Source organism: Sorex araneus, chromosome X, assembly GCF_027595985.1.
Source record: "Sorex araneus isolate mSorAra2 chromosome X, mSorAra2.pri, whole genome shotgun sequence".
Taxonomy (NCBI): Eukaryota; Metazoa; Chordata; class Mammalia; order Eulipotyphla; family Soricidae; genus Sorex; species Sorex araneus.
In genome coordinates, this window is record NC_073313.1 from 367,982,238 (window position 1) to 367,997,022 (window position 14,785).

The following is a 14,785-nucleotide window of genomic DNA, read 5'->3' on the forward strand; positions in this document are numbered from 1 at the left end:
TCCAGCTACCCCTAGACTCACGAAGCTAAGGCGCTGGGAGTCACCAGCATCTGCCTGGCGCTGATGAAGGGCTCTTCCTCAAACGGAACCCGAGACCGTTGAGAAAGCTGAAAACTGGGGCGGAACGCTGGGCTTTCTCACCTGGTCAGGAAGGGAAGAAATACTCGTTCGGTGGCAGACCCGCGCTCAGCCCATCTGGGAGCCATCCCCACGCTCGCCTCCTTGCTCGGGCAAGAGGCGGCGCTTGTCTTGCGTTTCAAACTGCCCGTTGAACCGGAGCCTCTGCCAGCTGGCTCTGTCGAGATCCCGCCACGGCAAACCCCGCCAGCAGCGTCACGACCCCAGTGCTCGCGTGGAGCCTCGTGCCGGTGGCTCGCGTGGAGCCTCGTGCCGGTGGTGGTGGGGCGGAATCAGACCAGGAGATCTGAAGCGTTTCCTAAAATGCGTCTTTCAACGTGAAGAATTCACATTCCGTCCCTTTTTTCCAACATATTCAAAATGTTTGAAATTTCCGCAAGAGCCAGCTTGTGGCTGGCCCAAATGCGAAAACAACAAAAAAGTTTATCCTTGGGGTAGATCTTCCACCCCCAACATAAAACAAGCAAAGTTAGACCTTGAAAGGAAACTATAATACCTGGAAAGCAAAAACACTTTTACAAGTCTATGCCCCTTCATAGTGCAAGAAATTAAGACACGGGGGTCACGAACATGCCCACACCCGTTCCTGCAACTATAGCTGCAGGTCTTCCAGGATTTTCCCCAATCATCGAAGTGGTTTATGCTTGTCTGGTTTTTGTGGATTTGTTTGTTTGTTGCTTTTGGGAAATCACACCCAGAAGTGCTGAGGGCTTACGTCTGGCTCAGGGACTACTCCTGGTGGTGCTCAGGGGATCATATGGGGTACGGGGGGGGGGGTGTCAAATCTGGATTAGCCACATGCAAAGCAAGTACTTTGCCACTGTAGTATCTACCTGGCCCCGTCACTGATTTTTTTTTTTTAATAAATGGTCTTTTATTTATTTATTTATTTTTGCTTTTTATTTGGCGGGGAGGGTAACACTCAGCGATGCTCAGGGGTTACTCCTGACTCTGCACTCAGGAATTACTCCTGGTGGTGTTCAGGGGACCCTATGGGATGTCAGGAATCAAACCTGGGTCAGCCGCATGCCAGGCAAACGCCCTACCCGCTGTGCTATTACTCCAGCCCCGTCACTGATGTTTTTATGGTGATACTTTTTGCTTTTCTCCACCAGATCGAGTTTTCCCACAAACCAAAGTGGGTTTTGTTTGTTTGTTTGTTTGGATTTTTGGATCACACTTGGCGATGCTTGGTGATTCCTAGCTCAGCACTCAGGAATCACTCCTGGCAGTGCTTGGGAGCCCATATGGGATGCTGGGGAATTGAACCCGGGTCGGCCACATGCAAGGCAAACGCCCTCCCTGCTTACTACCGCTCAGCCCCAAACCAAGTACTGCTATTTAGGAATCCATTGACGGGGGAGGGGAGCGTCTAGCATCTAGACATCTTTGTGTGGGTTTTTGTTTAAAATGCAGAAGATCATTGTGCTGTATTTCGTAGTGAGGTGGTACCCCTCGATGCTTGGGGAGTGCTTGTCGGCTGTCCGTGGTTTGATGGCGAAAGGGAGCTGAGATAAGGAGCATATGCGTGCCCGTTATGTGGTCTAGACCACGGTGTGGTCTAGACATCAGAAGCCAGTGTTGAAATTACGCTACTGGAAATGAGATCGAGGGAGCACAGGTGGATGCTCGTGGCCGTGTGAGGACCACCCAAGCCTGGGAACCTGCCTCGGTTTCTCTGGCTCTTCTGGCTCTTCATTATCTGAGGGTGGCTGGGAGAGGCCTCAGCCAAACCTGTGCTGGACCTGCCTCTCTGAGGACCCCCCGCTTGACAATCTCCCCAGACTGAGTCTTCCCACAAACCAATTATCATGCAGTATTTCAGTCATGGGAGGACTTGACATCTTCATGTGAGGTTTTGCTCTGAAATGCAAAAACTAGTTGCGCTGTATTTCATCGTGAGGTAGAATCCTCTTGCCTTGTTGCTTGGAAATCTTGTAGGTCCCAAGCATCACCCCATATGGTCTCCTGAGCACCACTAGGAGTAGGCCCTGAGCCAGGAGTAAGCCCTGGGCACCTCTGTGCATGTACCCCCGAAAATAAGCAAACACACACACACACACACACACACACACAGAAGAAGTCAACAAAAAACAAACAAAACCCACATCAGTGCCTAGAGACAGTCCCAGTGTCCGGGGGAGTCCCATGATGGACCTTTGAGGGTGGACTGTGGGACACGAGAAGGCTTGGGCGCTGGTGGGGGGCAGGAAACCCCTCCCCAAACCAGTCTGAACTGGAAGCTAGCAGGAAATCAGGAGACTTTCTTTCCACTGTCCTGTCCTTTCAGGCCTCTTCCAGAGATGTCAGTGACCCACACGCCTGTTTCCCTTCTGCAGATGGGAGATAACCCCGTCCACAGTTGGGTCCCATCCATGACCACTGGGACACAGGTGGTGCTGGTGGCATTTCTAGAACTTGTCCCTGGAGCCTCTTGCCTCTGACCTCTTTGGGGACTGGCCCAGGTCTTTGGATCCTCTCCAGGACTTTGCTTGTTAAATGTTTGCTTCGTCTGTTTTGGGGTTGGGGGGCCACTCTTGGCTGTGCTCAGGGCTTGTTCCCAGTGTCCACTTCCTGCCACCAACGCCCTGGTCCCCCCCACCCCACCCCTATCCACGCCTGGCCTGACTCTATGGCTGACACTTTCTTCTCTCTTTTTATTTCCTCTTTCTTCCTTTCAGGCACTGTGATTTGCAATGCTGTTGCGGAGGGTCTCCCTGCATATCACTGTGCCTCCTTTTAGTACAGCTCAGTACAGTGCAGTTCCAATGGCCGTTGTCATAGTGGCCCCTTCTCTGTCCTAACTGCACTCCCCTGCCCCCTACCACCTCCTCTCCCTTTGTGGCAAGCCTCCTAGCATAGAATAGACCGTTAAAAAGTATTCTTTTCCGTTAGTTTTCTTTTGGGACCACATCCAGCAGCATCCAAGGGTCACTCCTGGTGGGGCCCAGGGGCCCGTATGTGGTGCCAGGCATCAAACCTGGGCCAGCTGAGAGCACAGTCAACACCGCACCTGCTGTGCCAGCTCAGTGAACAATCCACTCACCTGTCAGTGTGTCCGCAATCTTGGATGTTACCAACGCCAAATTCCAGAACACTTCTGTGGTTCCCCAAGGAAGCCCAGACACCCTGCATCAGTCCTGCTCCCCCCTTCCCTGCTTCAGTCCTTGGCTAACACTCCTCACCTCTGCCTCCACGGACCTTCCTAGGCTGGACATTTCACAGAAGAGAAGGGCCAAGCATGAGGCCTCTGGGTCAGGGTCTTCCACTGACCTTAACGTCTGCAGGGCGTAACCTTGCTGTAGCGTGAATCAGCGTTGAACTATTTCTCAAGCCCAAGTCAAACTCCAGTGACTAGAAACACTTCCTTGGCTTGACGCATGCGCCGGTTCATGGCTATCCCAGTTGCTTCCACTTTCTGACTCCCATGAGTACATCTGTGTACACGTTTTTGTGTGAACGTGTTTTCACCATCTTTTAGAGCCCACTAAGCTCACTAAGGTATGAGCTTGCAGTGATGCGACTTCTGGAAGAAATTTCTCTGGACTTAATTACTAAAATACCAGAAATTCCAAAATCGCGTGGCTGCTGTTGCGGCCACATATGCTCTTAATTCTCAGAAATGGAAAACAAACGATCAAATGATGCCTTTTCGGCAGGTCTGATTGTTGGGGGGAAATTACAAATAATAATAGCGATAGCACAGCAGTAGGGCGTTTGCCTTTCACACCGCTGACCTGTGTTCAATTCCTCCGCCCCTCTCGAAAAGCCTGGCAAGCTACCCATGGCATATTGGATATGCCAAAAACAGTAACAATAAGTCTCTCAATGAGAGACATTACTGGTGCCCCCTCGAACAAATCGATGAGCAACAGGATGATAGTGACAGTTTCTGTCGAAATATTGAATGTAATCAAAGAGAGAGTAAAGTGAAAATCATCTGCCTCACAGGCAGGGTGGGGGGTGGGATGGGAGGTATACTGGGGTTCTTGGTGGTGGAACATGTGCACTGGTGAAGGGATGGGTGTTGGATCATTGTATGACTGAGACTTAAACCTGAAAAGCTTTGTAATTGTTCTCATGGTGATTCAATAATAAAAAAAAAAGTGTGGGGCCGGAGCGATAGCACAGCGGGTAGGGCGTTTGCCTTGCACGCAGCCGACCCGGGTTCGATCCCCGGCATCCCCTATGGTCCCCTGAGCACCGCCAGGAGTAATTCCTGAGTGCAAAGCCAGGAGTAACCCCTGAGCATCGCTGGGTGTGACCCAAAAAGCAAAAAAAAAAAAAAAAAAAGTGTATGTTCGAGGAACTGCCCTGGTATATTTCTTTTATTTATTTATTTATTTTGCCTTTTGGGTCACACCCGGCAATGCACAGGGGTTACTCCTGGCTCTGCACTCAGAAATTACTCCTGGTGGTGCTCGGGGGACCATATGGGATGCTGGGACTCGAACCCGGGTCGGCCGCATGCAAGGCAAATGCCCTACCCACTGTGCTATCGCTCCAGCCCCTGCCCTGGTATATTTCAAAGGAACTGGATCCTTTTTCATTCTCATCAGAAGCCTATGAGGGTAAGATAGAAAGTTCAAATGAAGGGAAAGCAAAACTCCCCCTAAAGCCACACTAGCTGCAAACCCAGTGTAGGTACCCCAGCCCTTCTCTGCCCTCTGATAGCCCACCGGGTCGGCTGGTGTGGAGCCCGCTGCATGGCGGTGGTGATGGGTGAGTTGGTCCTCAGGAGTTGGAAGTGAGAGGGAAGGGCCAGGGTCGAACAGCTGCCAGCCAGCAGCCGTAGGAGAATTGGCACACGGAGCTGAAGCGGTACCCGGGTCCTGGAGGCAAACCAGGGGAGGGATGTTTGGGGGGAATCTTCCAGGGAACGTGGTCCAGAGGCAGGGGGAGGGGGCTGGAGCGATAGTGTGGTGGGGAGGGCGCTTGCCTTGCTCAGGTTGACCCAGGCTTGATCCCCAGCACCCCAGTAGTCCCCTGAACCCACCAGGAGTGACTCCTGAGTCCAGAGCCAAGCCCTGAGCACCGCCGGGTGTGGTCCCCAAGCAAAACAAAATTTAAAAAATCAACCAAGAGGCAGGAAGAGACGATGGAGTGGCCAGTTTTTCACACAGTTTCTGCTCAGTGTGTGTGATTTCTGCAAGCATTGTGTGACGTGCGGGATGGACACTGGCGCGAGGGTGGACAGAGCTAGGTCTGAGTGGGCTCACGGGGCATGGAAGACAGCCTTGACGGGGCGAGCATGAGCCAGCGCTTCCTGAACGTGCTCACAGTTGAGCCTTCATTCATTCTTTCCTGCTCTGAGTAATGAATGCATGATTAGTGGCCATCCACGCTCCCCACCTCCTCCTCTGTCTCCCCAAATCCAAGAGTGAGCAGAGACGGCCTCCTTGCATGCAGGTGCCCGGGAATCACGCAGTTTGGCAAACAAGGAAGCTGAACTAACTGAGAATTCCAATTACATTCCGAAGCGTCTTTTGGCACTTATTAAAGTGGCGCACTGACCTCCTTGTCTGACGATGTGAATCTGTTATTAATCCACTTCTAATATTGTCCCCGTGGGGAAATAACTCTGAATTCTGAATAATTGCTTTGCAAAGTGACAACATTTCATAATACTCAGATTTCCTGGTACGTATTTTTTTTCCATCTCTGAATGATTTTTATTTATTTTCACTAGGAATATGGATTTGACAAAGTGGAGTCATAGAAATACGGACCTCTTAGCTCACATTAAACTTGCATATATACCAAGTCAGACTGTCATTTTAGTCAGCTCGGAATATGGCATAGAAATTATTTTTAGGAGAGAAAAATTGGTAGGTGAAGATACAATCATGAAGAAAAAATGTAGTCATTTCATGCCTATAGTTGGCACTATCATTTTTAATCTGTTGAAGTATCATTAGTTATAAGATATTAATACTAATATTTCAGGTATTTGGCATGTTACTCACCCTTAGCTGAGTGCCCACATCCTTCTACTGGTATCCCTTGAATCCTGCTGGTCTGACCCTGTGCCCTGCTGCTACCCTCAGTTCTGTGGCTTCGTATCTCTGAGTTTCTTCTCAGTGGACATCGTCTACTCCCTTTCTTTTTCCCTTTATACTCCACACGAGTGAGATTACCCAGTATTTTATTGTCACACTATTTACACTAACCAATATTTGAAAACCAAAGTGCCCCAAAGATAAGTGAGTAAGAAACTTCGGCATAACACACAATAGAATACTATTCAGCTATAAGAAAAAAATGAAATCTGGCAATTTGTTCCAACTTGAGTAGAACTGGAAGGAGACATATCAGGAGAAAGACAAATACTAAATAATCGCATTTTTGGTTACCCTCTTAATAAATTATCTTTCTTTGTTCCCCTGGGGAAGCAAAATGATTTTTTCTATGTTAGAGATGATAAAAGTGAGCATTAGAGAACTTCAGTGGAATCTAAGAAACCATCGACATTTTCTAGTGAACCATATTTTCTCCTTCTGGAGAAGGTGTTGTGGTTTATTTTCAGGCATAAAGAGAAATTAGTCAGTGTCTTGGAATGGAGGAAAAGAAATACCCTAATCTTGAGATTTGCTTTTCCTCTTAGAGAAAGAAAGAAATGCTAATTGTAGAGAAACATCTGTAAATGTTAACAAGTCATTAAGCTTAAGAGAATTTAAGAGAATTTAAATTATGGGTATTAAGTTGTACCCATCTAATTGAAAGTAGAGAAAGAAAATGAAAAAAACATGTGTTTGAGTTCCTCTACTTCATTCCCCATGCTTCAGTGTCAATTAGTTCCAATAAAAAGTTTAAACCCAAATCCCTGACATACAGTAGTTTTAAACCAAGACTCTCCCACTCTATAAAACAAAAAAAGACTACAAATAAAGATACCAGTTCTAAAGAGGATCACAGTGTCTTCACTAGATGCTGATGAATTGCAGTTTTATAGAAATTAATAGTGCATGTTAAAGGGGTTCTGTACGTATCACTTGTATCACTTGCCATCCCGTTGTTCATCGATTTGCTCAAGCGGGCCCCAGTAATGTCTCCATTCGTCTCTGTCGCATGCTAGTGTAGCCCAATGGCATCTGCTCACTCCAAGAACACAAAGAGCCTCAAACCGTTCATTCAGGGTTTTGACGAAGAAGTCTGACCATCTCATAGGTGGATGACCATGTGATCTTTCTATGTCCATGGAATCCAGCTGGTAACAGCTCTAGTCCAGTGGTCCTCTCTAAATCGCATTACATGTCCAGCCCATCTGATTTTCCATGGCTTGGCAAACGAGACAGCGTCCCTGGTTCTTGATCGTCGACAGAGGTCGGAATTCTGGATTCCTTCTCTCACTTGAGTGAAACGTGATACTCCAAGCATAGCTCTTTCGATTCCTCTTTGGGATACCCGAATAGTGTTCTCATCCTGTTTCCGTAGGTCCCAGGTCTCTGAGGCGTATGTTAGTGGGTTAGGGTTAGAGCTAGGGTTAGGGTTATGTTATGACTCTTAAGGTAGCCTTTGTATGTACAAATATATTTTTGTTTTGCTTTGTGGAGCAGGAGTGGGGAGGGGAGGGGGGAACTAGGAGCACAGAGGTTTGGGCCACATGTGATGGTGTTCAGGACTCACTCCTGGCTCTGTGCTCAGGGAGTCACTTCTGACAGTGCTCAGGGGACCATGTGTAGTACCAAAGATCAATCAAGGGTCAGCTGCATGGAAGGTAAAGTCCTGTCTCTCTGGTCTGGGAGTGATGTTATTTTTTAAATCTAGCATCAGACTGAGTTTTTATTTTTTATTATTTTTTAAAATTTATTTTTAATTATTGAATCACTGTGAGAACAGTTACAAAGCTTTCAGGTTTATGTCTCAGTGATACAATGATCAAACCCCCATCCCTTCACCAGTGCACATGTTCCACCACCAAGAACCCCAGTATACCCCCCACCCTACCCCCGACCCTGCCTGTGTGGCTGGTGATTTTCACTTTTCTTTCTCTTTACTTTGAGTACATTCAATGTTTCAACAGAAAACTCACTATTATAATTCGGAATTTTCCCCCAACAATCAGACCTGCCGAAAAGGCATTATTTGATAATCTGTTTCTATTGCTGATAATGAAGAGCATATGATTTTGGATTTCTGGTATTTTAGTAATTAAGTCCAGAGAAATTTCAGCCAGAAGCCACTGGGTTCCGAAATTGGTTCGTGGCCATTCAGGAGCGTAAGAACCATCCGTGGGCGGCAACTCGGGGTAAGACTGAGTTTTTAAAGTTTATTGTTTTGCTTAGCAAAACCAGAAAATTAATAAATAAGAATAAAGCATTCTAGAGGCCCTATGATTTCATTTATTTCCACATTCATTTATTTCTGCCTTCCTTTAAATCCAAAGAAAGTCCATAACTCAGTACACCCTTACCTGGCCCCAACTGTGTTTTTCTTCCTTTGGTTTTAGTGCCAGATTTTGTTTTAAATGTCTGTTCTTATGTATTTTTCACGGGATGGTAAGTTTTCTGGCTGGAATTGGTGACATCCATCCCATGACCAATTCTGGAACCACACTCAGGTTTTTCCAGGCACTTTGCCATGTGACGTTATTGTCCGTAGCCGGTACTTTCTGTTTTAGCGCCTGACCCACAGAATGCAATTCACTTAGGTGACTCCTCTTCCAGGAGGCCTTCCCAGATCTCCTTAGTCTTCCTGGATCTCTTCAGTACGGAAGCAGGAAACCCTAATGCCAGCTGCGTCTCTGACAGTGGACCACACGGGCAATTGTTTCATAATAACCGGGTCATGATCTATGTCCTTCAGGGAGAGGTGGGTCCCTGGAAAAGGGTTCTTGATGTCGCCAGGCCAGAGCACAGCGCTGAACACGAAACAGATGCTTTTGTTCGTTGTCGTTGTTTGCTGCGGAACTGGCCTGCGAGCACAGAGATAGCTCGAAGTCACTCTTGCGGTCACTGTCCCGGAGGGGCGGCCTGAATTCAGGGCTGGAGTTTCCTCCTCTAGTTGGTGCAGCGCCGGATTTACAACCCCGTGATCACGATTCCACGTGTCCACCCTCCCCATGCCCACAGCTCCACCATCCCCCTTCCCCCCGCCCACGTCCAGGGACTCCTCCTGTCCACCGCCCACCGCCCGCAGCCCCAGGGGAGCTCGGTTCTGAGCGCTGCAGAATCCTGGTTTCATCTCTTCCTGGTGTGTGCAGACAGACAGCTTCCTGCCTCTGGAGAGAGCAGGGCCAGGCTTGAGGGGGGGGTTGTGCCTTCTGTCCTTGTTCTCTGACTTCTTCGAGGCATCCTGTGTGGCCGCTTCATTCCCTTGGGGTCTCCTGTGTGTAGAGTCTGTCCTATCGCTGCACTGGCCTCGTGGGGTTTCTTCAGTCACTGCTAACGTCTTCTTTGCTCATCGTGGGCACAAAAGGTGGGAGCATGCTGGTGCATTAGCACTAAACTGAAGTCCACAACCAGCGCACAGCTCCTGTACAAGCCCTTCTTGTAACTTTTTTTTGGTAACAATTAAGCATATTTTGGGGTAATGATTAAACGACAAGGTTTAGCTGCATTTTACTTACTCCTGGATTTCTGGAAAGGAGACTAATCTCTCAGAGTTGAGTGAGTCAGATGTTCTGTGCAGTGCCTGGTACAAAGAGAACTCAAACAGGGGCTGGAGTGACAGCACAGCGGGGAGGGTGTTTGCCTTGCATGCGGCTGACCCAGGTTTGATTCCCAGCATCCCATTTAGTCCCCTGAGCACTGCCAGGAGTAATTCCTGAGTGCATGAGCCAGGAGTAACTTACCCTGTGCATTGCTGGGTGTGACCCAAAAAGCAACAAAACAGAACAAAACAAACAGATAAAAATAACCAACGAGAACTCAAACAGATGAGTGTGAGCAGCTGGAGTGATCATTCAGCAGGGTGGGCATTTGCACTGCACACAGCCAACCCAATGGGCTCGGTTCAATCCTCAGCATCCCACATGGTCCCTGGGACACCTCCATGAGTGATAACTGAGTGCAGAGCCAGGAGTAACCCCTGAACTTCACTGGGTGTGGCCCAAGAACAAACCAAAAAAAAGAGATGAGTTTAAGTTCTTTTTCCGCCATTGTCCTCATTATCACCATAGCCATCATCATTGCCTACATCACTATCCTTATCAACACCACCACCACCATCACCGGCTCCTGAGCAGGAGCATCACCACCAGTATCCCATCAGCACCATCATCAGTATCACCTCCTCCACAATGATGAGATGATCAGCATTAGATCAGACCTACCCTGATGTAACGTACAATCAAAGAAAAAATATGACTTGACTTCAGAGCACTCAACACCAGATTCTTCCAGTTATATACCGCATTATTTTGAATATTGAGCACTGCTGGAAAAGAAAACACTTCCAAAAAATTCCCCCCCCCCCACAGGGCCTGGAGAGATAGTAAAGCAAGGAGGGCCTTGCGTATGGCTGACTTGGGTTTGATCCCGGCATCCCATGTGGTCCAGGAGCACCACAGGGAGTAATTTCTAGGTGTAGAACCAAGAGTAACCCTGAGCATTGGTGGTGTGACCCCAAACAAAATAAACATTCTTCTCAAACTTTAAAATGTTGACTTCTGAGTTACATATTTCCCAGTTCTGTCACTTATGGTATGTTATTCATAATCTGAGCACTGGAATTGACATCAGTGGTCATAACCCTTCCATGTGGTTGAATGTGTCCATCTGGGATCTCTCTGACTGCCAATGGCTATTAGGTATAAACATCTATCAGTTCTTGTCCACATTCAACTCCAGCCCAATGGTATGCAAATACCTCCTATGTTGGAGGTCAGAATCCTATGGTACTTACTCGAGTTTCTTTGAGACTCTCATTTCTCATTTAACTCATGCTAGAGAGCTCTAGATATGTTGGTTGCCAAAAGGAAGCCCCCAGAAATGCTCAGGGATTACTCCTGGCTCTGCACTCAGGAATTACTCCTGGCAGTGCTCAGGGGACCATATGGGATGCTGGGAATCGAACTTGGGTCAGCCACGTGCAAGGCAAATGCCCTCCCCTCTATGCTATTGCTCCAGCCTCTCAGTGGCATTTTAGCAGGTTTCCTAGGCACCATCTGGGATTCAGATGTCTCTAACAGGTTTACTGGACTTTGGCTGGAGAATGTTCCAAAGTGAAATCCTTTGTCGATAAGGCCAGTTGCCTTGCTACCCGATGCTCGGAGTGGCAAGAGTGTTTCCTTTCTCTTTCCTTTCCTTCTTTACCCGAACATCTCTCCTCCCATTGCTCATACTAGTTGCTCTGCTGCTTCAACTTGGGTCCTTGACCAAAAAGTCCTTAGCATCAGAGAGTACGAGGACGTTCGGCCAGCACGGGGCAAAGCTTCTCCAAACGCTGTTGGGCACAGAGCCAGCCCCCACTGAGGGTCCCTGATCCTCTCTGATCTCCACACACAGACGGCTGAGAACACCAGAGACGTCCCACTCAAGGCTCGGTGAAACTTGCCCCAAGAGAAAGTGAAATACTGAACTGACACTTTTTAAAACTATTGCTTCTGAGTCCAAATCCGGGGGCTGCGCATTTCTCAGTCGGCGCGCAGCTGCTCAGAGCTGGCCATTAGCTGGTTCTAAAACTGGATGCGAATTTCTTACTGCTTTGCCGCCTCCTCTGCCACTTTCTCCAGCTCGAATTGCACCATGTTAAGCCGAGTCTGGCTGCCTCGTGGACACCTGTGGCCCGAGAGCCACACCCGATTCCACCCGGCGCCCCTGCAGGGAGCTCCCTCTTTTTATTTTTTTTTAATTGAATCACCGTGAGGTACAGTTACAAAACTTTGATGTTTGAGTTTTAGTCATATGATGATCGAACACCCATCCCTCCACCAGTGCACATTTTCCACCACCAATGTCCCCAGTACCCCCCCCCCCCGTCCCACCCCTCCCCCTGCCTCTATGGCAGACAGTTTCCCCCATACTCTCTCTCTACTTTTGGGCATTATGGTTTGCAATACAGATACTGAGAGGTCATCATGTTTGGTCCTTTATCTACTTTCAGCACACATCTCCCATCCCGAATGATTCCTCCAACCATCATTGACTTAGTGATCCCTTCTCTATTCCAGCTGCCTTCTCCCCCAGCTCATGAGACAGGCTTCCAACTATGGGGCAATATTCCTGGCCCATATAGCTACTGTTATTGAGTGTCAATCTCATATTATGTTATTTTATATTCCACAAATGAGTGCAGTAATTCTTGTCTGTCCCTCTCTTTCTGACTCATTTCACTCAGCATGATACTCATTGACCATTAGTTTATAAGCAAATGTCATGACTTCATCTCTTCTAACAGCTGCATAGTATTCCATTGTATAGATGTACCAAAGTTTCTTTAACCAGCCGTCTGTTCTCGGGCACTCGGGTTGTTTCCAGATCCTGGCTATTGTGCACAGTGCTGCAGTGACCAGACAGTGCAGATGTCATTTCACTGTGGAGAGCTCCCTCTTAGCAACGATCGAGCCCCTGCAAGAATCACGTGCCCTTTCCAGGCCTGAGAGAAAAGGTGTATATTGGCGAGCTGGGGTGCTCCCAAGCAGTGCTCAGGAGGCTAGCCCCAACATCACCAGGGAAGGGCAAGGCCAGCAGGCAGCAGTTGTGGCCTGCACAGAGATGGTTGCCTTCGCTCTGTGACTCCCACTGCGTCGGGCCCTGCCTACCTCACAGCGCCGTCCAGAGGTCCACCTGGACCATAGAGGAAAGGCCTGAGCGCCACCCTGATGACTTTCTTCTCGTGTCTGCAGCCTGGAGTGCGGCGAAGGACAGACGCCACCGGAGGCACGGCTGCCAGCCGCTCGCGTGACTGCGGAGATGGTCTGTGCGGCGCCGGAAACGTCTCTCGTCTTCTGACAGCGGCTGTGGAACCATGGGGTCGAGCAGCCTCGGGAAGGCAGCCACCCTGGACGAGCTGCTGAGCGCCTGCATCGAGATGTTCGGTACGAGCCCTCCCCGCCACCCCCCCTCCTCTCCCGGGGGCTGTCCCGACCCGGCCCTTCCCTGCCCGACACCTGGGTGCCCGGGAACCGGATTCAGACTCCATGCTTTGGCACTGAGGTCGTTCGGGTGGGTTGGGGTTGGGGTTTGGGGGCCACCCCCAGTGGTGCTCAGGGCTGCCCCTGGCTCTGTGTTCAGGAAGGCCCTCTGGCTGCTAGTCTACCCCGCGTTCCTCCACGTCATGAGCACAGCTAACACCCGTGCCTGTGGGAAGCCTGGTTTCTGCTGATAACATCACCCAGAAGCCTGGCTGGCGGGCTGTGGGCAGCCTGTGTGTCTGTCCTGACATGCACCAGGGCGAGCCACGAGCTCCTATTGCCCACCCCTGCGACACACCAGCCACTTCAGGTTTCTGGAACATTCCCTGGGTCTTGCTACCTCCATGCGCTCATCACGTTCCTTTCACTGAGATTCTGTCTCCAGCCTCAGCTCCAGGCTGGTCCTACTCTGCTCCTAATACTGTGCCCTGTCAGGACTACTGACACCTTCCTCCGCTTTCTCAGGGGCAGGCCCAGGTACCCCAGGGGTCTCTGCCAACCAGGCTTTGGGTTCAATGCCAAGGTCCAAGGATCTGGTGCTGCTCCAGCCCCGGGGCACTGTGGACACTGGGGAGATCCCCGCAGTGATGCGCATGCTCAGGGGACCACGGGGCTTTGGGTTCAAATTTGGGTTGTCAGGTGCATGCTGAACACGTGCCCTGACCGGCACTGCCTCCTGACTCAGGGAAGAAAGGCGCCAGACGGGGTGGCCCGATAAAACACCCAAAAATCTGTGAAAGCTGAATTTCAGATACATTTTCAACATGAACGTATCTCAAGTCATGCGGAAAGCGCACTAAAAAATTGATTTACCTTAACGCAGAGTTAATGAAGCGTTCTATATTTCTGTTTGCTAAATCTGGCGGCCATACACCGCGGAGTGAGGCTCCCCTTGTAACTCAGAGAGAAACACCAGCGTGCACAGGAGGATGGCGAGAGTGGCTATAGAAGACGCTTCCTTTCTTGTGGGGGGTTTGGTTTGGGGCCACACCTGACAGTGCTCAGGGATTACTCCTGGCTCTGCCCTCAGGAATTGCTCCTGGCAGTGTTTGGGGGGCGTTTTTGGGTCCTAGGGGTCGTACCTGGGCCAGCTGCATGCGAGGCAAGTGCCCTCCTCGCTGTACTGTCTCTCCGGCCCCTAGAAGACGCTTTAGACAGTAGCGGTTCTCAGCTGGCCTCAGGAAAAGGGAAGGGTGTGCCTGCTGTCTTCTCACGCCCGGTTTGATTTCATATTTTAACAGATGACCACGGAGAGCTCCACAACAGCTACCTGCCAAGAATCGTTCTCCTGATGCATCGGTGGTATTTGTCTTCCACCGAGTTGGCAGGGAAGCTTCTCTGCATATATCCTTTCAACTACTGTGTAATCTGGCCGTCGTAAATCAGCTTCTCTCTGTGGATGGAGAGTCTGCCCCGCGGCGGTAAATTAGGAGGAGTAAATAGTCTTCAGGCGCGTGTCCAGCTGTTTTGTGGCTGTCCAGAGACCTGCGGGCCAAGCAGCCGCTGGACCAGACACAGGCCGGCCTCCCTCTGGGTGTTTTGGTGCGCCTTGAAAATCTAGCCCAGATCTCA

General features: G+C 49.6%; 1 protein-coding gene across 3 annotated transcripts in view; it reads left to right on the plus strand.

Annotated features, from left to right (window-relative positions):
- Positions 1-14,785, plus strand: part of RASGRP3 (RAS guanyl releasing protein 3) — an 81,617-nt gene that overhangs the window by 37,009 nt on the left and 29,823 nt on the right. For all 3 annotated transcript variants that reach the window (XM_055121707.1, XM_055121705.1, XM_055121706.1), the window contains exons 2-3: positions 12,926-13,117; positions 14,455-14,557. In XM_055121707.1, the coding sequence (XP_054977682.1) occupies positions 13,048-13,117; positions 14,455-14,557 (173 nt within the window). In that variant the 5' untranslated portion in view covers positions 12,926-13,047. The remainder of the gene's footprint in view (positions 1-12,925; positions 13,118-14,454; positions 14,558-14,785) is intronic.